This window comes from Erpetoichthys calabaricus, chromosome 5 (assembly GCF_900747795.2).
Source record: "Erpetoichthys calabaricus chromosome 5, fErpCal1.3, whole genome shotgun sequence".
Classification (NCBI taxonomy): Eukaryota; Metazoa; Chordata; class Cladistia; order Polypteriformes; family Polypteridae; genus Erpetoichthys; species Erpetoichthys calabaricus.
Genome location: NC_041398.2, coordinates 47,983,094 through 48,005,176, shown reverse-complemented (window position 1 = coordinate 48,005,176; position 22,083 = coordinate 47,983,094). Strand labels below are relative to the sequence as shown.

The 22,083-nt window shown below is 36.0% G+C and overlaps 1 protein-coding gene across 3 annotated transcripts in view; it reads left to right on the top strand.

The window, feature by feature from the left end:
• The window catches only part of adam19a (ADAM metallopeptidase domain 19a), a 684,192-nt gene that overhangs the window by 614,399 nt on the left and 47,710 nt on the right, over window positions 1-22,083 (top strand). For all 3 annotated transcript variants that reach the window (XM_028801514.2, XM_028801513.2, XM_051928363.1), the window contains exons 8-12: window positions 1,786-1,857; window positions 3,753-3,919; window positions 6,102-6,186; window positions 13,930-14,072; window positions 18,444-18,621. In XM_028801514.2, the coding sequence (XP_028657347.1) occupies window positions 1,786-1,857; window positions 3,753-3,919; window positions 6,102-6,186; window positions 13,930-14,072; window positions 18,444-18,621 (645 nt within the window). The remainder of the gene's footprint in view (window positions 1-1,785; window positions 1,858-3,752; window positions 3,920-6,101; window positions 6,187-13,929; window positions 14,073-18,443; window positions 18,622-22,083) is intronic.

The window sequence follows — 22,083 nt, the reverse complement described above, 5'->3', positions numbered from 1 at the left end:
GCGAGTATGCATAAGGTCTTGAGAAAATTCCAAGAAATCATAGCAAATGAGAGGTTAGGGGTAATAAAATCTAATTAAAAGCTCTGCATAAGCGATATGTAGAAAATGCTTAAGCCAACTTTCAGGGCAATTTGAAGATAACAACTAGGACATGTCATCAAAGTGATTTACAGCACTAAGCATGTGGTAATTACAGTGTATGTCACTGTGCATTAACATTTCATTAAAAATGCCCGAGTGCTGATGGAAGGGACATATCTTCCATCCCTGAAAACATCATGAGAAGTGTGTACTGCTTCTTGGTATTAAAGAAACAATACATTTTACAAAAACACACACTTCAAATAAAAATACATATTTAAATATAAAGATTAACTATGCTGTTGTCTGTTGAGATCTTGCATGATGTTTGGACATCTATAAAGTGATGTTCAAGTTACGGACATCGAGGTATTACTTTTCATTTTACCTTTTTATATTTTACAAATTTATCATCTTATATTCACATTATTAAATAAGTGCAGATTGGAAATTAATCTTTCTGGCTTTCAAACCTAATAATACTGAAGTCCTTTCTTAGTCAAATTAAAGGCAGAGTGGAAACCGAGTGGCATCTCACTAGTATTAGACTTGTGGCATCCGGATGGGGCTCACGCCCGGCTGGGACGCCCAGGAGGACAGGAGGAGGGCTCATTCCTCCTCCAGAACGCAAGGGGGCGTCCGCCCTGGTTATATTGGGGGCCACGGGTACAGAGCTTGGAAGCTCTACCCTGTAGGGGCCCATAGCCACCGCCAGGGGGTGCCCTGATGCCTTGGGGACCCTGGACCCCAGCGCTTCCGCCACACCCGGAAGTGCTGGGGGGAAGAGAAGAAGGGACACCCAGAGTGCTTCCGGGTACACAGCCGACACTTCCACCACACTGGGGAGTGCCGGTGGAAGATTGCCGGGGAGCACCTGGAGCACATCCGGGTGTGTATAAAAGGGGCTGCCTCCCTCCAGTCATTGACAAAAGTCGGGAGGAAGTAAGATGATGTCGGGAGGACGGCAAGGAGGCGGCCTGAAGAGAGAGAAGGCATTGTTGAGTGGCCAGGACTTTGGGGTCTTTGGGATCTGTGAGCACAGTAAGATTGTACATATTAGTGTAAATAAACGTGTGTTGGGTGACATGAACGTGTCTGCCTGTCTGTGTCCGAGCCAGTTCCCACAGACTATAATAATTATAATTATTGCCCATTTTCACAACTGAGAAAATCAAATTACTAAATAGTTGAAATCAGGGTTCTGTAAATGATTCTAGTCATCCTGTTAAAATCACTGCACTGCACTTATCTGCCTGAGTAGAAGCTTTATAAGACATATTGAGAATAATTTAAAAAAATTCAGACACATATATATCTTAGTGGTTTCTTCCTTGACACTAATTTGTGTAAATTCACTTTTTAACCTCCTACACAGTGTCATGTGATTCCAAGTCATCAGACTCCCAGGTGCAGTACAGCGAAATGAATTCTGATAGATTACACCATAGAACAAGAGCTACCTCTTATCTGAGAACTGAAAAGTGCCCTCAATGAATCAATTAGAATTATGAAATAAATGCAAGGCTTGTTCCATTTTATTCACAGAAATTACTCATTTCTTCAGCTGTAGCCAGACAACTGTGAATCTAATTATTAGGGACCTTTATTTCACAATATATTTAAAATAATAAAAAACTGGAAATACTTTCATTAAAATATCATTTTTATATGACATTTCCATCATTTGTCTCTCTTAATCTACAGTATCAAAAGCAAAATCGTGATTATGAAAAAACAAAACAGAGAATAATGGAGATAGCCAACTATGTTGATAAGGTAAGGATTAACCATTTCATTATGTATGTGCAGTAGTTAACATGCTGCAGTAATTTACCAGATATGTATTTCACCCATGGGCCTTTGCAATACCATGCCTATGATCTAAAAGATACTAAGATCTTTGTCCATTAGCTTGCAAATGTACTGTTCCTGAACCACTCACCATCGCCTGCTTATTACTAGCCATGAGAAACTAAAAAGTGTGTAGCTGATGAAATATGTGTGACTCCAGCCTACAGGTTTAAAAAGAAAAAGCGCATGTTTGAATGCATATGTAGTTTCTGTGTGTCACCATCTACATCACTTTGCTTATACTGAAAAAATTACATTATGAAAATGACTAGTAGTTAGGTTTTATTGTTTATGTAAAGAGCTGTAGGGTGGTGTTAACCATAAAAAGCACACAGCCTGTTGTTATATGGCATCAAAACTTGAATGTTTCAATATTCCCATTATTTTCACAAGCCATCATTTTTTACAGCATAGCTGCACTAGCTTTCTGAAGACTAATTAACTCACTTGAAGGAAAAATGGCATGATGTTCTCCTACAGATCATCCACTAAGGTTTAGAATAAAGCCTTCCTTCTTAATAGACTGTTTTTGAGGAGAAGGAGCTCAGTGTTTTAAATCAGTTGCCCTCCTCATCTGTTTGTAGTCAAAACACTTAAGACGAGGAGATCAGACAAGTTACAGTTCATTTCATTACCTGAGATCATTCCAAAGCATTGCCATGGACAACCTAACCTTAAAATAAATCTGTTCCATTCCTATAATCTGATTCACCACCCACTCCAAACCAGTGTCACAATACTTAAGCTATCATAAGTCAACTGAATTCATAATATTCATAAGTGTAGGCTAATGATATTTAAACTGAACAACACTGGCACTATCCAACTAAATCAAGGAGAAATTAGAGACTGGGAACGCATGTCTGTTAACTAAATTGCCAACCTGACAACTTTACACGTAATATTACATACCCTAGAGGTATAACACACAGTTCACTTCATTTAATACTTAAAACAATGCAATACGGAAATAATCTCAAAGCATGTTTTACAAATCATGGAGGAACTGATTTAGGTGTTTGTTGCATTTGGGTAATTGTTAAGCTAACCTACTGTACATGTCTTAGTCTGAAACATTTTAAATTGTTGCTTCTTTTAAAATATATCTTTGCTAGTTTTAAATAGTGTATGCATTCAAAAAGGAGGATGAAAAGCAAGGATTTAGGTTCAATTTCACTAAATGCTCGCTCACTCACTTACTTAACCTGCCTGCATTTTAATTATATAAATATATATTCATCTAAAAATTGGTATGTACTTATATAAAACTTTGGGATGGTATTCACCATAAAAATTGCATATAAAGAAGTAAAATCACTACAGAATTTATTAAAAAGCAAAGATTTATTTTGTTGACTTGGATTCACAGAGAGTTTCAATTTGCTTCAACTCAAATTCACCTCTAATAGAAAGTTTCTTTACAATGAAAGCAGGCAGCTAGACAGTGAGTGGAAATGTGAACTGAACTACTGGCTACCTGTTGCCATTCACTATTGGCTACCATAATAATCAAAGAAAACTGTATATAAGGTAAAAAATCTAATAATATGCAATAGCTGCCCTACTCAGTAGCCATCATCACAGCAAATAGATAGATAGATAGATAGATAGATAATCATCCTCTTAAAATTTCAACATTACTTTTCAGAATTCTGAATTAAGTCTTCGGTTTCAGGCTTGTGAAAGGGGTAGAAATAAATAAGTACAATAGCTTCTGGTTATCTATGAGTAGGACATAATAAAATTCATGATAAAATTTCAATACAGTGAAGAATGAAAACATTATACATTTTTCTCATCAAGTACATCGTGGGGCACAGTTTTACAGGGCTTTGAATATCCGGGTACCTCTGATTGGCCTGGAGGTGTGGACTGAAGGGGACCAGTGCACAGTGCGTGAGGAGCCCAACGCCACTCTATGGTCATTTCTGCAATGGAAGCAGAAGCTGAAAGCAAGGAAGAAACATGACAATGCACAACTGCTCACGTAAGGAAACAAACATCTTCTTTCTCCTCCAGGGTTTATAATTAGCATTGCCAGTGAAAGAAGAAAACTGAGCTGTTAATTTTTTTAAGGAAAGAAAAAAGTTACATTATATAATTAATTTATGTACGCCATACTTGGGGAGGGTGGCAATTTTAATGTTTGTTTTTTAACTGTTACGTATATACCAAAACTATGAAAGTCCAGAATATATCAAAACAATTGTTCATTAACCTATAAGATAGGATGTTATGATTATGGGGAGAGCAGTAAATTGAATGAAATTTAAGAAAAGCATGATGGCTTACCCACTTGCCTTCTTTTCTTCTTCTAATTCAAGTTTCTTTCATTGATTCTCTGGTCTTGAGCCAAGTCTATACCCAACTTGCCTCCCGACTGCACATTCAAAAACATTTTATCAGGGACTAGCCTTTAAACCCGGCCCTGCTTAAGGAAGTCCTTTATTCATTTTAGAAGAATGCCTTATGAAGGTCCCAGCTGCCCCATTTCTCTTGACCTATCCCTCCCTCCATTGAGCTTTTTCTTCCCAAATGTTCCTCAATATATCAGAGTGTATGGCATGATGTAGCATTAAATTCAATTATAGGCTCACTTTCAGCAAACCCTCAAAATTACTACTAAACTCACAAGCAGCATTACTTTAGCCATCGAGTTACCAAATTAGAACTCATCCTAGTGATACTTGGTCTCTCTGTACCCCTTGGCACATATTAGTCCTTAATGGATAATGGTTTCGTATTTCATTAAACTGTTAATTTGTTTAAGAATGCTTTGCTGTTCTATTTGTTACATGGCAGTTTGTTAACATTGAATTTTTATTAGAAAAGTCTTTGAGGTGTAAATGTATGATAGTAAAATTGTAATGTCGGAAGCTAGCAGTCCAATACATGTAGGGAGAGAGGAAACAGTGTGCCACTCCTGTAGGTCAGTGAGTGGATTATACTTGTTTTTATTGATAGGTTTCCTCTGACATTTTGTTTTAGAATTGTTAATGTATTTTTATAGTTTTTCAAGTTTAGGTTTTGTAGTATATAGACAGCTAGAAAAAGAGAAATGATGGAAAGCCAGTTAGTTTTAAGTGCTTTTTTTAGGCTCTCAAAACAAAAACATGCCTAAAGGCAGGTGTCCAGTGTGGATTTTTATTATCTTTTTACTTTGCAGTATGGTCCAGATGAGCCTTGTCTTGTCTCTTCCCCTTGCAGCTGTTTCTGTGGTTTTATTTTGATGTACATTAATTGATGGGTGAAAGTAAATTCTAAATCAATGTAAAGGCCTATAATGCAAAATTATTATTATTTCCATTCTACGCTCTTTGTCACAACTTTCACTGTAGCTGCCTCTCGGTTTGGGATCTTACAAGCTGTCATTATTCTATAAATATGTCTGTGAACATCACAACACATTATTCACAAAGGAATCAGACAGCAAAAAATTAATCAGAATTGTAGAAGACAGTTTTCATTGTAAGAGTCTCGTTAATAGGATCTGAGCCCCAAAAGTTTTGAGACCTAGAATTAGGATGAAATCACCAAAAGGTAAACATAGTTTTATAAAAGTGGTTTTATCCAAAGTATTTTGTTTGTTTCATTCCCCTACTGTTCTGCATCATTTCATAACTGTACCAATATCAGAATTCATGATGATTTCATTTCATGCTTTAAGGATATGCTGGCATACGTCTATTAAACAGAATCCTATTGTTAGAAGAGTAATGACCAGTAACGTAAATTTTACACAATCTCATTTAATTCAGCTTAATAAATGCTCATCTATATAAACACTGCCATCTGGTGATTGGTTTTTGAAACCCCATACTTATTCTGCAATAGGATTTCTATGCTGTTCTTTATCATTTCTAAGCATATTCTACAAGAATGGTATAGCAACTCAATTCTGCATTTTTATTGAATCTGATAATCAAAAATAAAAAGGCAGTTACCTATATTTTGCCCTAAGAAAGTAAATGTTATTTCCACATTGAAAAATGAGGCCCAAAAGGCAGAACTTTACAGCTGTATAGCTTCTTTTCTGTTTTTTCAGTGTGAAAGTAATATTTACATATTCCTTTGTACATGTACGCTGACACATCCCTTCAATAGCTTTATATCTGTGAACAGAAACATCAGTCTCTTCTTTGAAAACTATTTCTGATTTTTTATTGTAGGGGTGTAACTTTTAAAGGTACTACCATAGGCATGGCACCTCTTGAGGGGATGTGCAGCCATGAGAATTCAGGTGGCATCAATGTGGTAAATATACATTTGTTTATTTGATTTATTTATAATGTGCTCTGATCTTCAGTCAAAGGGAAGAAGAAAGGTCAGCTTTTTCTGTATACAAAAAGAGATTTTTACAAAATATGAATCATAATTATTACTTGCTATGAGTTCATGTACCATAAAAAATAAACATAATTCCTAAGTTATCTTGCATAAATGGTTCATTGTTTATTTCAGAATTCATCAGACCTTTCAAGTCTGTCTGTCTATTTTATGTATTGCCTTTCATTCAGTACCTGTCTCTCTGTCTATCGCTCGATCTTACAATTTGCTTTTCAAATCTATCAGTTGTGCCATAACGCCTACTTCAAGAAGTCAATCAAGTAAGTGATTTGAGGTGCTCTACAAATAATCAGTCACGATGATTAACCTTATCTAGAATTTAGTAATAGATTTACAGATTTGTTGTGCTATTTTACAACTGATACATGGTATCAGGATATTACCTCTCAAAAGCATCTTGTATTTTGCAAGAGGCTAACACTCCCTGACAGAAAGGTTCCCTTATTTTGTAGCCTAGTGATAGACCAAAAACTCTCCAACATACCACTTGATAGATAGATAGATAGATAGATAGATAGATAGATAGATAGATAGATAGATAGATAGATAGATAGATAGATAGATAGATAGATAGATAGATAGATAGATAGATAGATACTTTATTAATCCCAAGGGGAAATTCACATACTCCAGCAGCAGCATACTGATAAAGAACAATATTAAATTAAAGAGTGATAACAGAGGCTGTAAATAACAAAACACTTGAACAAAAGAGGAAAAAGCACTTACAGGTAACTAACATTTATTGCTGACTTCATTTCTTGAAACAAGACATAGGAAGGCACCACACTATCAGAATAAGAGTCACTGGTAGAACAAGAACACAGGTAAGTGTTCAGTGGAGGTCATGGCTCAGGGAATTCTGAAAAGACAGCACCCAGGCATTAACCATTGTGACAAAATAAGTATAAAATATGTATAAATGCAGATCAAGTCTATGTAAATATGTGCATTCACCAAAAAAAAAGTGTCTTTATAATCAGTTAATGCCTAAGTCACAGTGATGTCCTAGTTAGATTATATTTGCTGCACACTACACATCCCTTCCGATTACCCTAAATATAGCAATGCTCATGATTTATAATGCAAAATGATTTAAAGGCTTTAAGGCCAATCATGCAGACTTCTCTTTAGGAAATGACAAGGCACAATAAAAAACACTAACTTAAAAATCCAATGTTCTTTTGGTTTTTTAATGCTCTCAATCTTTTAGTCTAATATTATTGACACACAGCACATCTAATGGCATAAGGAGTACAGTTCACCTCTTTTTATGCTTAAAGAGTTTTATATGGAGAATGGTAACTTTCCAAGATGAATGTTATCGATATATTTACTGAGCCTGCTGAAGAAATTAAAAATGTTCCCAGTTTCTAAAGATTTTTAACTGGAAAATGTATTTCAATTCATAAAATTGTTCTCAAAATTACAAACAACAAAACAAAACAAAAAAAACACCATCATTAATATGTTTTTAAATTGGTGAAAAAGCACCCTGATCCACTTCCAGCACAGACTGGATGATGCTAATTAAAAGAGAATTTATTAGAACTGATGTCAAAGTGTACAATATAACTTTTTACACCGGTGTTTCAAATAAAATGTCTGACGTGACAGTTAGAGAGTACATTATGTAGGAACACATGCACCATCTAGTGGTCATTTATAAGCAAAATAACGCACCCTACTCCCAGTGAATACAGACAGATGCAGGCCTTTTGAAGAACTGTGTCTGTAATGGACTAGGACACAAACAAGGCAAAAGCCACAGTAAGATTAAATTAATTTAATTTACACTCCACCACTCATAAACTGAGGCAGCTGGCCCGACTGGTCAACTCCCAAGATCCCACAGACTCCTCCCAGCTTCTAGCTCTGTTTTAACTTCAATAAGTGCTCCTGCTGCCACCTGAGCCTCTTTCCTCTCTGTGCCAATGCCATGCTCAGGTGGTCTCTTCTTAATAGCATTCCTTTATGCAGCTCAACTGACATGAAAAACTACACGATGCACATTCAATCATCTACTTGGATTACTTAGCCCTAGTGAGTCCGCAGAAGGTCACCGAGAGGTTGTCTCATAGGTCAGCTGCTGTAAGTAGTGTATGAAATGCACACTTCCTTTCCTAGATCCTGGTGCCCTAACACATTATCCGTTGTACATTTGGATTTTCTTGAATTATTTGTAGCAACTTTCACAACACCCCTTATAACCCTAAAGAAACTGAAAAGTACCCACAACCACCACAAATCTTGGAATTTCCTGCACCAGTCCATTCACTTGTTTTGGTCAAACCAGGTCCATAGAGGCTCATCTATAAAAACACACAGTGCAGAGGCTTGAATCTCATAGAGTTGAGATCCTGAGCCAAAATACCTTTAACAAGTGAAAATTAAATGAATATTAAAGCAAAAATGCATAGAAAACTTTACTGCTTGTTTGTACCCAGATGTGAGACCTTGGCAGGGCCGTTACTGTAGTGTGCCTAATGAAGTGCAGCTTCTGCCAACAACTCTGCTCTTCCCTGTTAATGACAGCTGCCATGCCTGGCAGCTGTGAAGTAATGTTAACCACACGATGCTCCATAATTGTTTGGAAAGTATAATCACTGGGTTATTTTAATCACATAATTTTTCCTCCACTGCTGGCACTCTTTCTTTATTTGTTATAAACTCCTACCACGCTGCCTTTGATTGTTTTTCTCTGCTAATTTGAACGCAATATGATAAATGCTGCACGGTTCAGTGCCATGTAAGATTTGATTACTGCAGGGCACTATTCGTTGGCATTACTACTCAGATTGTTATTGGGTCCACAAAGCTCAGCTGAATGGGCTCAAAAGCTCTGCACTCATTACACTGACCACCCTCAAGTACAATACTGACTTCAAAATCCTCATAGCGAAAGCACGGAACGGCCTTGTTCTTGTATACTTGACAAATCCGCTTGAGGCTTATTCTCCCACTCAATATCAAAGATTCTGGATTAGAGGGAATCAAGCCTCCATAGCGGTCATAAGGCATTCTGCTGCTGAGAGGCAAAAGAAGTAAAAGGTCTTGCCAAGTCTAGAGGGTTGGTTTCCAACCCTGAACCATGTTTACTTTTCATTTGCTTGGCTTTCTACTTTATTACGGGTTTTTTCTGTTTCTGTTCTATGCATTCATCTTTTTTTATATGTAGAACTTTAAGATTACTTGAAGGAAGTTAATAGAAAACAGGATTTATGGGTTTTATTGTAAATACGAACTGTCAATAATATTAAGTCCAAAAGCAATTAATTCAGTCATCCATCCATCACTCTCTGAACTTGCCTAATTTAACTTTATGGTAGAAGGCAGGAACATGTTTACTATGAATCACATACACATCCCAATACCAATATTGGACTAGTCAAACTAATGCTCCCATTTTCATTTTATGTGGGTTAAACAAAGCATTAAAAGACATGGAAAATAATAAACATAAAAAATACAATATAATCAATACAACTGGAAGGGCAACAACGTATTTCCACGATTCTCGAAAGTGTTTTAGACCAAGGACCACTTTAAGCAAAAATCAAGTACTGTACAGTATATGGTGGACCACAACCCAGCAATCACTTTTTAGTTTACATTGTGTTACAGCTGCTATATTTAGTTTACTATATGTACAGTATTTCAAGCAAAAATGGTAACATTCACATCCAGCGTTTCGGGATTTGTACTTCAATGTCCCAAAATTCATAAATGCCCGCCGTCTTGAGTATACTATTAACAGTAGGCAGACTGACCATAATGGTGTTGCTGAAGTGATATACATTATAGGCCTCATGAAATTAAGAAAATGCACTTACCAGGCTGACTTCAAGCTGGATTTAAAAAAAAACAGTTTCACACAATGTTTGGATGGAAGACACACTGTATGATGTTGTGATACAGAGATACGGAATGATTATTATAAGTGAATGAACAGGAAGAAGTAGACATAACACTTATTATAGTCCACAGGAAAGACAGGTGGAATTCTCACTGCCTGTTGGAAAGTTGGAAAGCAACCTGACAGTTACAAATAAGCAAAAAAATATACACACTACATTAAGTTTTACATTCCTGACCACTCCGTTGACTACACTTTGAAATGACTGATTTATTAAGTCAAACCACTTAGTACACGAAAGATTAGGGTCAGAGATTAGGGATGAAAACGCATTTCTGAAAGTGTCTTTTGGCTACAATTGAATGCTTGGGAGAACAGGATATCACGCCCCTTGACATCAGTCAAGCTAATTAACTGATAGTTATTGTATTTATTTTAATTGTATTACATTATACATCTATAAAAACTATTAATTCCCCTTCAACTTTAGGCTCAGCCATACATTTTTGATAAAGCAAACTTTTCTACTTCAATTATATGACTTGACCCTTTGTTTCCGATTGTGAGAAGAGGTGCTTGCTATTTTTTTGCACTCAATACACATTTCTTTAATTTCCATCATTGACCTTATGTACCTCATTTACTGTTTAACTTAAAGAACTCAGCTGCATCAAGCGTCTTGATGATTTCTGAATTATACTGAAGACCCACTTTTTTGTTTTTAGTTACTGCATCTTCTTTATCTTCAAATGGTAAACAGTATGAAAGCAGGTGACTTTACATAAGAAGCTGTGAGCTGAACACTGCTACTCTGTACGTTCATAGTAGGATCCCTTTGTGCATTTGCACCTCTGGACCTCTGGTGTAATTGTAAACCGTTCATTGACAGAACAGAATATAATTTTGTAGTCACAGTAAAAGAGACTGTATCATCAGCATAAGCTTAAAGAAATACTCTAGGCCTGGGCTGGGATATAAACCCTGGAATATTTAGACGTTAGCAAGAAGTGCTATCCATTATGCCACATTGCTCCCCTACTTCAGAAAAATTTTATTAAAATAATTCTTGCAAAGAAAACATTTTACCTGAAGCCAAGATCATAGAAAAATGTTCAATATGTTGGCTTCCTTTACCTTCGCAGTTTTAGAAATAATTATCATTTTCCCACAAATTTAAGTACATTATAACTGTTTCAAAGAGACTGTGGGAAGATTTCAATTGATTGCAAACTGAACACTTAAATAATTACATTCTTCATGTTTGTAAAGTCGAGAATAACATTTCTCTCTTAGTAAATGCACCAATTTTACATTATATTATTTTTTCCTGCTGTCTAGACTTCCTCCCATGTTGCTTTGCAGTAAAATCTTTTTTAGATTTTCTTTTTCATACTGTGATAACATTTCATGCAGAATAAGAAGTTGCAATGTATTATTATGGTGACAAAAGCATATTGTAAGCTAAAGCAAAAAAAGTTACTTGGTCCTTAACTATGCCCCAAGTGTAAAATACCACACAGTACTAATGTGATATAATGATGTACAATTAATTCTTAACTCATTTCTAGCTAGGCTGTCACTTATGGTATGAATAGCCCTCTTGAACTTTATTAATGTTCTTACTCTTTTATGCTTCATTTTGTTACTGTATTTCAGCATTTGTAAGAGCAATATATTGAATGCACTGCCTGAATCCAGAGACTGGATTGGTTTTGTTCTAACTATCAGCCCTACCAAAAAGGTTTCTTTACTTATTATATTCTGAAAATTTAATAAGTAAATTCAGAGAGAGAGTCATAGAGAGAAAGATATATAATTACTGTGGAAAATGGCTATCACTGTCAGCAAAGAAATTAAATTAGTATGGACCCAAAAATTCCTATCATTGCTCAAAGACAGGTTCCCCTTTTTTACTCAAACTTGATGCATAGTACCGTAGTATGTATCTCTACAAAAACTTGTGGACAGCTAAAAACTTCCTCCGTTTTTAACTCAGTACATGACTTCTTGTGCATTAACTCTGCCTTCTAACCAAATCGTTGGGTTCAGCCCAAATTAGGAATACACATTATAAACCTTACTCCATTATAGCACCTCCAGTTTTTAAAACAACTATTTAAGCAAGAGGTCCCAGACATGCTCGAGTAATGACCATATGGGCAAACAAGTACCAAAAGGCTGATGGGTGACTTGCCGGGTTATACTGCACTATCCTACTTCTCAAAACTACATGATCTGTCACCATTGAAACTGCAATCAGAAAAAACAAAAAGGCAAACAGAGGGCAAAAATCTGGAATGGAAACCAGTTCCCTAAAGCTTTCTTCTAAGCAGCTTACTTATTAATTAAGGGTAGTATTGTCTTTTATTCTAATAGAAATAAACTTTATTTATACTGTACTAAGGCTGTTATATATATGCTATTTCCACATGCAGGACCTTTTATGCAAACTTTTTGAGCTCCCCATGTGATTGTGCATTATTCCTTTAAGAACAAAAATTTCTTCTCATCTTCCAAACACATGTAGTAAAATTGAACATTGGGGTATAAATAAGTTATGTTAAGTAATGTGCAGGCCTTGATTTTAGGCTTGTTCTTGCCTTACCTCTGGTCTTTCCAACACACACTGTGGACTCTCATGACCTTTTGCTTTATCAGCACAGCATTTGCTTTATTTATGTCCTCTTGATAAAATATCCATCTGTTTTCTGTAAGAGCTTGTTCCTCTACATTCAGAATAAAGCCATTGACGGCGTGTGGCACAAGGCTGAAATAAACCAAAAAAGGGAAACATTTTTTCATGTCCAAATTACAAAATACATTCAATGAACTGTTCAAGTGCTTGTCTTTGCTGTAGATAAAGGGCTAAAAATGTACTGGACTTTAACATAGCATACAAACCTTAAGAAAGAAACTGAAATGGTTCAAGAAGGAAACCTTTAAGCAACCTTCTAGAGTCAGTGAGTTTCACATTTTTCTAGTAATGAAGCAAGAATTTGGGCGGAATATTCTATAAAGTGGGCATAATAAGGCTGACCCTGCATTTGCTAAATTAAGTAGATCACTTGGTGGATAAGGTACATAAAAAAAATTCAGGTGGGTAAATATTTAAGTATTTTTATTATTTTTTATAAGGAGACTATGGTCCAGAATCAGCCATACTAAATGCTGCTGGGGCAGGCCTAAGCTGCTTATGAATTTGAATCTAGAAACGTTCATTTGAGAAGCTGTAAGATTTGGCTTACTATACTTAATAACCTTTAATCATTTTTACATTCACTTCCTGAGGCCAAATCAGGCATTAGACAGACATATTTGTACATAAATAATTAAATCGCCTAAGGGAGTCTTAGTTCAAGTTATGTTTCATCTGCCAAATCATAAACCAAACGAAAAATGGTGCAGGAGGGAATTATCTCACTTATTTACCACTGACAGATCTTAATTGAAAATACTGTACTGGCTTTGGGAAAATTTCATTTTCAAAGTTTTTAATCTTCAGTGTTTGGTTTACTACAGTTAGTCAGCTCTTTTGCAAAACCTGTCCAAAGTTGCCATACTGTCATTTTTTAAAAATTTATTCTATTTGAATTCCCGTTTGCTTTTATAGGGACAGAAATGTAATAATAATAAGTTGATCCATAAATAATAAGATCTCAATCCCATTTAAACCAGTTGAGGAACACCTGGAACAATAAATAATGCCACCTGAAATGCAGTCTTTTTCAATCAAATATTAAAACCTTTCTTTAAAAATAATTTTTGCTCTGACTTAGCCTTTCTCTTTTCAATAGGATCATTCAGAGGCACCAATTGGAGCAGCAGCCACCATGGCCCATGAAATTGGACATAATTTTGGGATGAGCCATGACAATCAGGGATGTTGTGTAGAAGCCACACCAGAACAAGGTGGATGTGTAATGGCTGCTGCTACGGGGTAAGCTAAAAAGTCAACTTCAGGTGCTGATATGTCAAGCATCACACTTGCATTGCCATGTATAACATAAGAACACTTAGTGGACAATGTTTTGGGGTACACGTATCTAGTACAAGGTAGAAACCCCAAATCCTTCAGTGCATGGATTAAACAAGGTGCAAGAAACATTTTATAGAGACTTTGACTCGTGCTGACGTGATAATATCACGTTCCCTGCAAATTTCTCATACACATATTTCTGCTGCAAACCTCCAAAGTGCTCTTTTAGATTGAGAACTTGAGACTGTGCAGGCATTTGGAGTAAACTAAGTCACTGTCACATTCATGGAACCATTTTGAGGCGAAACATGCTTTATGGTGTGGTACATTATCCTGCTGGAAGTGACAATATGAAAAATCATATCTAGTCATAAAGGGAACATTGTGGCATTCAAATGATGCTCAGTTTGCATTTAGAGTTCAAGTGTATGCCAAGGAAACACTCCCACACATTTCACTACCACTACCAGTCTTTACTTTGTAGTGTTCAGTCCCCCTTTTTGGTGATTAAGTGCCAAAGTTATTAAGTAATTAAAGCTTATTTTCATGAGTGGAAACTGATGAAGTCTTCTGTTGCTGTGCTTCAGTGCCTCCTGAAATGCTGAATTACTGGCACAAGTTTGTCCCAAAACATTTTTTTCATTATTATCTACCTTTAGCCTTACAAGGATATTCTGTTCAGGGTTAATACTATTAGGGTTGCACCAATTTGGTTCCAAGTGCAATTTTCTTCAATGAAAATCAACCCAGCAGAATTTAATTGCTGGTTCTGTGCATATCCATTTATATCATGTAACCCATTCAAACATTATTTGTGAGAACTGGAGTGGTATAATTCAGTTTATTGAGTAATTATTGGACATGAATTGACAGCTATGAGCACACTTTAATTAACAGCTGAACTTTAAAGTGCAAGATTTATTTTCAAAAGACTTGTGAAAACTTGGTAGGGATTGGTAGTGCACCAGCAAATACAATTAAAAGGCATATTTCCACACTGAAGAAATTGTTCAATTTGCATTACTGTCAGAGATGGGGATCTAGAATTGTAGTGTATATGTGCGTAGCTTACATATATTTTTCCCCAAAAATCACAAAACTAGTTAGTTATCGAAAAATTACGCTGATTATATATATATATATATATATATATATATATATATATATATATATATATATATATACACAGTGGTGTGAAAAACTATTTGCCCCCTTCCTGATTTCTTATTCTTTTGCATGTTTGTCACACAAAATGTTTCTGATCATCAAACACATTTAACCATTAGTGAAATATAACACAAGTAAACACAAAATGCAGTTTGTAAATGGTGGTTTTTATTATTTAGGGAGAAAAAAAAATCCAAACCTACATGGCCCTGTGTGAAAAAGTAATTGCCCCCTGAACCTAATAACTGGTTGGGCCACCCTTAGCAGCAATAACTGCAATCAAGCGTTTGCGATAACTTGCAATGAGTCTTTTACAGCACTCTGGAGGAATTTTGGCCCACTCATCTTTGCAAAATTGTTGTAATTCAGCTTTATTTGAGGGTTTTCTAGCATGAACCGCCTTTTTAAGGTCATGCCATAGCATCTCAATTGGATTCAGGTCAGGACTTTGACTAAGCCACTCCAAAGTCTTCATTTTGTTTTTCTTCAGCCATTCAGAGGTGGATTTGCTGGTGTGTTTTGGGTCATTGTCCTGTTGCAGCACCCAAGATCGCTTCAGCTTGAGTTGACGAACAGATGGCCGGACATTCTCCTTCAGGATTTTTTGGTAGACAGTAGAATTCATGGTTCTATCTATCACAGCAAGCCTTCCAGGTCCTGAAGCAACATAACAACCCCAGACCATCACACTACCACCACCATATTTTACTGTTGGTATGATGTTCTTTTTCTGAAATGCTGTGTTCCTTTTACGCCAGATGTAATGGGACATTTGCCTTCCAAAAAGTTCAACTTTTGACTCATCAGTCCACAAGGTATTTTCCCAAAAGTCTTGGCAATCATTGAGATGTTTCTTAGCAAAATTGAGACGAGCCCTAATGTTCTTTTTGCTTAACAGTGGTTTGCGTCTTGGAAATCTGCCATGCAGGCCGTTTTTTGCCCAGTCTCTTTCTTATGGTGGAGTCGTGAACACTGACCTTAATTGAGGCAAGTGAGGCCTGCAGTTCTTTAGACGTTGTCCTGGGGTCTTTTGTGACCTCTCAGATGAGTCGTCTCTGCGCTCTTGGGGTAATTTTGGTCGGCCGGCCACTCCTGGGAAGGTTCACCACTGTTCCATGATTTGCCATTTGTGGATAATGGCTCTCACTGTGGTTCGCTGGGGTCCCAAAGCTTTAGAAATGGCTTTATAACCTTTACCAGACTGATAGATCTCAATTACTTCTGTTCTCATTTGTTCCTGAATTTCTTTGGATCTTGGCATGATGTCTAGCTTTTGAGGTGCTTTTGGTCTACTTCTCTGTGTCAGGCAGCTCCTATTTAAGTGATTTCTTGATTGAAACAGGTGTGGCAGTAATCAGGCCTGGGGGTGGCTACGGAAATTGAACTCAGGTGTGATACACCACAGTTAGGTTATTTTTTAACAAGGGGGGCAATTACTTTTTCACACAGGGCCATGTAGGTTTGGATTTTTTTTCTCCCTAAATAATAAACACCATCATTTAAAAACTGCATTTTGTGTTTACTTGTGTTATATTGACTAATGGTTAAATGTGTTTGATGATCAGAAACATTTTGTGTGACAAACATGCAAAAGAATAAGAAATCAGGAAGGGGGCAAATAGTTTTTCACACCACTGTATATATATCAAAGAAAACTGAACATTTTCAAAAACTAGATCTTTATGGTAAAAGAAAGAACAACTTCACAAATCAGACTGCTGTGTGCAGTCAAAAGCAGTTTAATCCAGTGAACCACATGAAAATTTAAATCAACTGATCTCAAAGGCCTACTGTATATATATATATATATATATATATATATATATATATATATATATATATATATATATATATAATTGAACTGTTAAAAGTTTATAAAATAACTTGGTTTTACAGGCTTCCAGTGTTGCAAGTCAAAATCTAACCTAAATTGGATTTTCAGACAGCTTTTGCTTGTGAGCCAAAATGGCTTGTTGTCATAATACATCACTTATATGCAACAAACAGGAGGGTCCATTCAACAATTTACTGCCATCAGAACCAAAATCCATAATAACAGAAAGAAGAGATAGTAAATGGATTGTAGACTTGACCCTCTAATAAAAAAAAAAACCTTTTTTAATGTTACATTAAACTCCATCATTTGGCCTTTTCACCTTTCACAGTGCACATCATTACAAATGAAAACAAATTACTTTTCAAAGCACAACACAGTACTGATTACATTATGCTGTACTGTAGATTCTGAATGCACCTCTGTACATGTTATCTTCTTTAAAAATGCCATCACGTGAAATCAACTATGTTGAAAATGTATGTAATAAATTTATATATGCTTAACAATGACAGTGCTTCTTAAACCAAGTGCTTTCAACTTCTGCTTTTCATTGTTGTGTCAAATTACCTAATTAAAATAATAATTGAGTTTGATTATATTGTCACAGTAGCTGAATGACTATTAAGGAAAATTTTAGACAAAATTAAACAAATAAATGGATTGTGGAATGTAATAAATTAAAACATGATATGTGGGCATAAACAATTAGATGTGTCTTCAGATATGTTTGTGTTCCTTATTTCTTTATGTATTTACTTATTTCTTCATTTATTTCAGTGACACCCAACAAAACAAGAAATATGCAATGAAATGAAAACTAATTTTTAACCATCAATGTTGAGAGGGTGTACGCCAGCAAGTAATGTGTTTTGATTGGTGAGTCTTTGGTACAGTGCAAATAATCTTTGGTCATCGAGTTCTAAATTTATAGGCAAACACCACAAGTCAGATGCAGGCTCCTGAGAGGAAGGTGAATTCAAGAGGTCTTGAATGAAAGTGGCTGCTTTGAGCAGTAATTCTGGTAAGGTTTTTCCTGCGCTTGTGCCTTAACACAGCGGAGCACAGTTACAACTTTGAGCATTAGCTTTATTTGCTTTGGCAATCCTGTGGCTCATAGATACATGTAATGTTGCAATTGTGAGCACCCCCTCTACCGACTCACCAATCAAAAAACAGTACTCGCTAGAGCCCGCCCTCTCAAATTTGAAAGGTGAAAATGACAAGTTTCATTTCATTTGCTGTTGTGAATGGATGACATTTTTACCTAGCTAACTTTATGGCATACCAACACCTTATTATTATATAAATTAACTTTTGATTCCCCACAGGCATCCTTTTCCCCGTGTATTTAGTGCCTGCAGTAAGAAGGACCTGGCTAAATATTTTCACAAAGGTGGAGGAATGTGCCTTTATAACATACCAGACATGAAGGACCTGGTTGGAGGAAAGCGCTGTGGCAATGGGTTTGTGGAGGATGGAGAGGAATGTGACTGTGGAGAACCTGAGGTGAGTGACATCTGATTGATCTGTCATATTTTTCCTTTAAGTTATTAATTGCATGCTGCATAAAGTTTATTACATTATAAAGTATAACACTGAAAGTAACTGATGATCAAAGTTTACAGTAGGAATGAAGCAGATTTATTAAACTACAATTAGAGTTGTAATGAGGTTAGAATCCTGAGAAGGAAAAAGTAGTAAGATAGCAACATCAAGGAAAAGTAGACTGTTCATATTGTTCTCTAAAATGTATCAAGACTGTTTATAAAATTTGGTTAAAGCTGCTTTCTTTTACATCCTCAGATCAAAGTTCAAAACACATACCTGTAGATTTCTTTATGATGTTGTATTTCCAGATTGTATGAAACACAAGTGAAAGTGTGGCTGTGCTCAACATAAAAATACTTCTGCCTGACTCTTACAAATCCATCTGGACTGTATAATTTAGTTAAAATACAAATTGTAGTACACACTTTAAAATGATGTTCCAGTTTATCATCTTACAGAGAGAAAGAGGATGCCCATACACACGCTCATTACTCTTGTGCTGCAATCAGTCGCATTCATGTGTCTTCCTATGAAAGAGAGGTGGGCTGTCTTGTTGAATGGTATTCGTGTAACAACTTGGCAGTGGAAATGAGGATTGATTTCCGCCGACAAGTCCCCTAACTGTCCACCTTTGCAAATTAATGGCCAGACTGTGTCTGTGGTTCATTCATTTAAATTCCTAGGGACTACTTTCACTAATACATTAAAATGGGACAAGCACATCACCTACATCATTCAGAAAGCCAGGCAGAGATTGTTCTTCCTTCGCCAGCTTAAGAAGCTTGGCATATCAAGGAGAATATTGTTTAATTTTTACTCAGCCATCATTGAGAGTATTGTGACCTCCTCTATCACCATTTGGTTTCCTTCTGCTGCCTCTCTTTCTAGGACTCAGTGGCAGTGGGTGATTTGTTCAGCTGAAAAAAATATTGGCTGTTGTCTCCCAACATTAAAAGATCTGTTCATCGCTAGAGCGAAAAAGAGAGCAGGAAAGATGGCAGCTGACTCCACTCACCCCAGCAGCCATCTGTTCATTAAATTACCTTCACAGAGGAGGTACAGGTCTATTGCTACCCGAACTACACACCATCTCCACAGCGTCTGTCCTCAGATTACTCAGATCCTAAATAAACTTACATAGGGTTACCCCTAACTGTTTTTGCAACATATAACTGGTAACTGTACTGTTCGTCTATTCGTCTAAATACTTCATACTTGCTCAACTTGTGCTGTTTGATATCTATATTATTTTGTATTGTTTATCTATTTACTGGAGTTAATTATTATAGTTTGTAATTGTTTTGTTCAAAAAATTGTTGTATTTATATTTTGGCTTGCACAGTGTCATGAAATTGTGTTGTCTTGAGTTGGTTGTGTCTTCTATGCACCTAACCAAAGTCAACTCTGGTATGTTTCACATGTTAACAATAATGTGATTCTGATCCATTGGCACAACACAAGGCACTTCTATTCATTTCTCACCACCTCTGTAGGGGGTTTCTACTGACCCGTATCATAAGCGAATTTACATCTTTTTAAAAATATGGTCGACTGCTATCCCATCATGAGAGAAAGAGAGGCACTGAGAAGGAGTCAGGTGCTAGTCTTGCTCTGATTCACCGATTCTTACGTGAGCTATGTAATGTGAAATGTGTTATATAAAAAATAAATATGAAGAGTTATGTTTGTTGTTGTAATGTTTACCTTGTACTTTTAAGGTCATTTTAATTTTTCACCAAAAATAAAAACATACACTTTATATGAAATCATTTTTTTGTCAGTTGTTCTATGTATCAGTTTGTTCACATTCCTTCATTTGTTCATCTGTAAAGTGAATATTCATAATATGGGTTCATTCATAAACCCATATAAAAGTCCAGTTATGAAATTTTGTTTATCAGTGCAGAATCGTTCAAGAGAGAATTGCAATGGATCTTAGAGCTGACTTTTGGCCACTACCATTACTATGTAGTAATAATTTTCTTTTCTTTTTTTTCTGTTAATCACATTTAAAATAATACCATCTTCTGCACTGATTGCATGCTTTAAAGAAATTTTAATGATGATAACATGTAAATACCAAAATGTCAACATAAATACATCAGACAAGTATTGTCTAGTGTCTACTGCTATACTGATGTAGATTTAATATGTGTCCTTCATCTGACATGTTTTGAAAGTCACCAGAGCACAGCCCGTCGTTGCAATCAGGATATTAGAATTTTGTTACTTTGCAAGTTTTTCTTATATTTTTTTTCTGTTGCTCGCACAACCATATCGCTAGGCTTATGACTACCAAATTTTCCTGACACGAACATTGCAGTTGTTTCATTGTAAACACTGCTTAGGGTGAGGTAATGTCTTTCTTGTCTTTCTACTTGATCACAATCATTTTGCCATGAAGCTTCTTGCACCACACTGAACCTTCATGGGACTAGATTCACCAGGCATGGTTATTTGGTCGTACAGTGCTGTTTGCAATCCATGCCAGCATCTGATGACCAATTCACATTGTCATCACTATCTCTTGATTCAAATAATGGTTTCATTTTTCTGAAGGCTCCACCCCCTCATGAATATTAATCAGTTACAACAGAGTAGCAGAACACTGAAAAATTGCAGTGTAATGTTATTTCATCCAAAAGTTGGTAGTAGAATGCTGTCTTCAGAATTGTTCGAGCTTAATGCTCCATTATCAAATCAAAAAGATTAATGTCAAGGAGGTGAAGAGTAAGCTCAGCAAAAGCTGTGACTACCGAAACACACACAAACACAGAAAACTATAACACAGTGGTTCACACATAATATAAATAAATGGACAAGGCAACACATCACAAAATAATAAACAAAACAACGCCAAAGAGGCTCTCACAAAAATAAAACAAATATTGCTAGTGCACTTCCAAAAGACAGGGCTTCCTTTTTATGTCTTACGTTTCATGTGTCAGCTACATTCTAAGTGCCGTTTACAGCCAGAACAATCGGAATTCCGGTCTGTGCTCTAGGAGTAGGCCTCACCCCAGGCAGACTAAACTCAAATGACAGGCTTCTGACCTAATGCTTTTCGAAAGCCAATGCTGTATAAAAATTTTCCACAAAATGGGAAGAGGACAACCATTAAATACTTCCAATTCAAAAACAAATCAAAGTTGTTTTAATATTTAAATAGTTATTAGAATACCAAAGCAGAACCAAAATTGAGAAAAAATAGGTTTGACATTACAGTAAACCTAAAAGCAATCAAATCTAATACCTCATAAACTAACAATCAGTACCTTAAATGAAAATGCAATGGTCCAAATCCCAAAAGTCCACAAACAAAATCAAAAGTGAAATGCAAGAAACAAAATAAAACAAGGTGAATTTCAGCTTCTCTTTAACTTGTTGGGGTAGTCCTCCAGCTGTATCATTAGGTGGCCC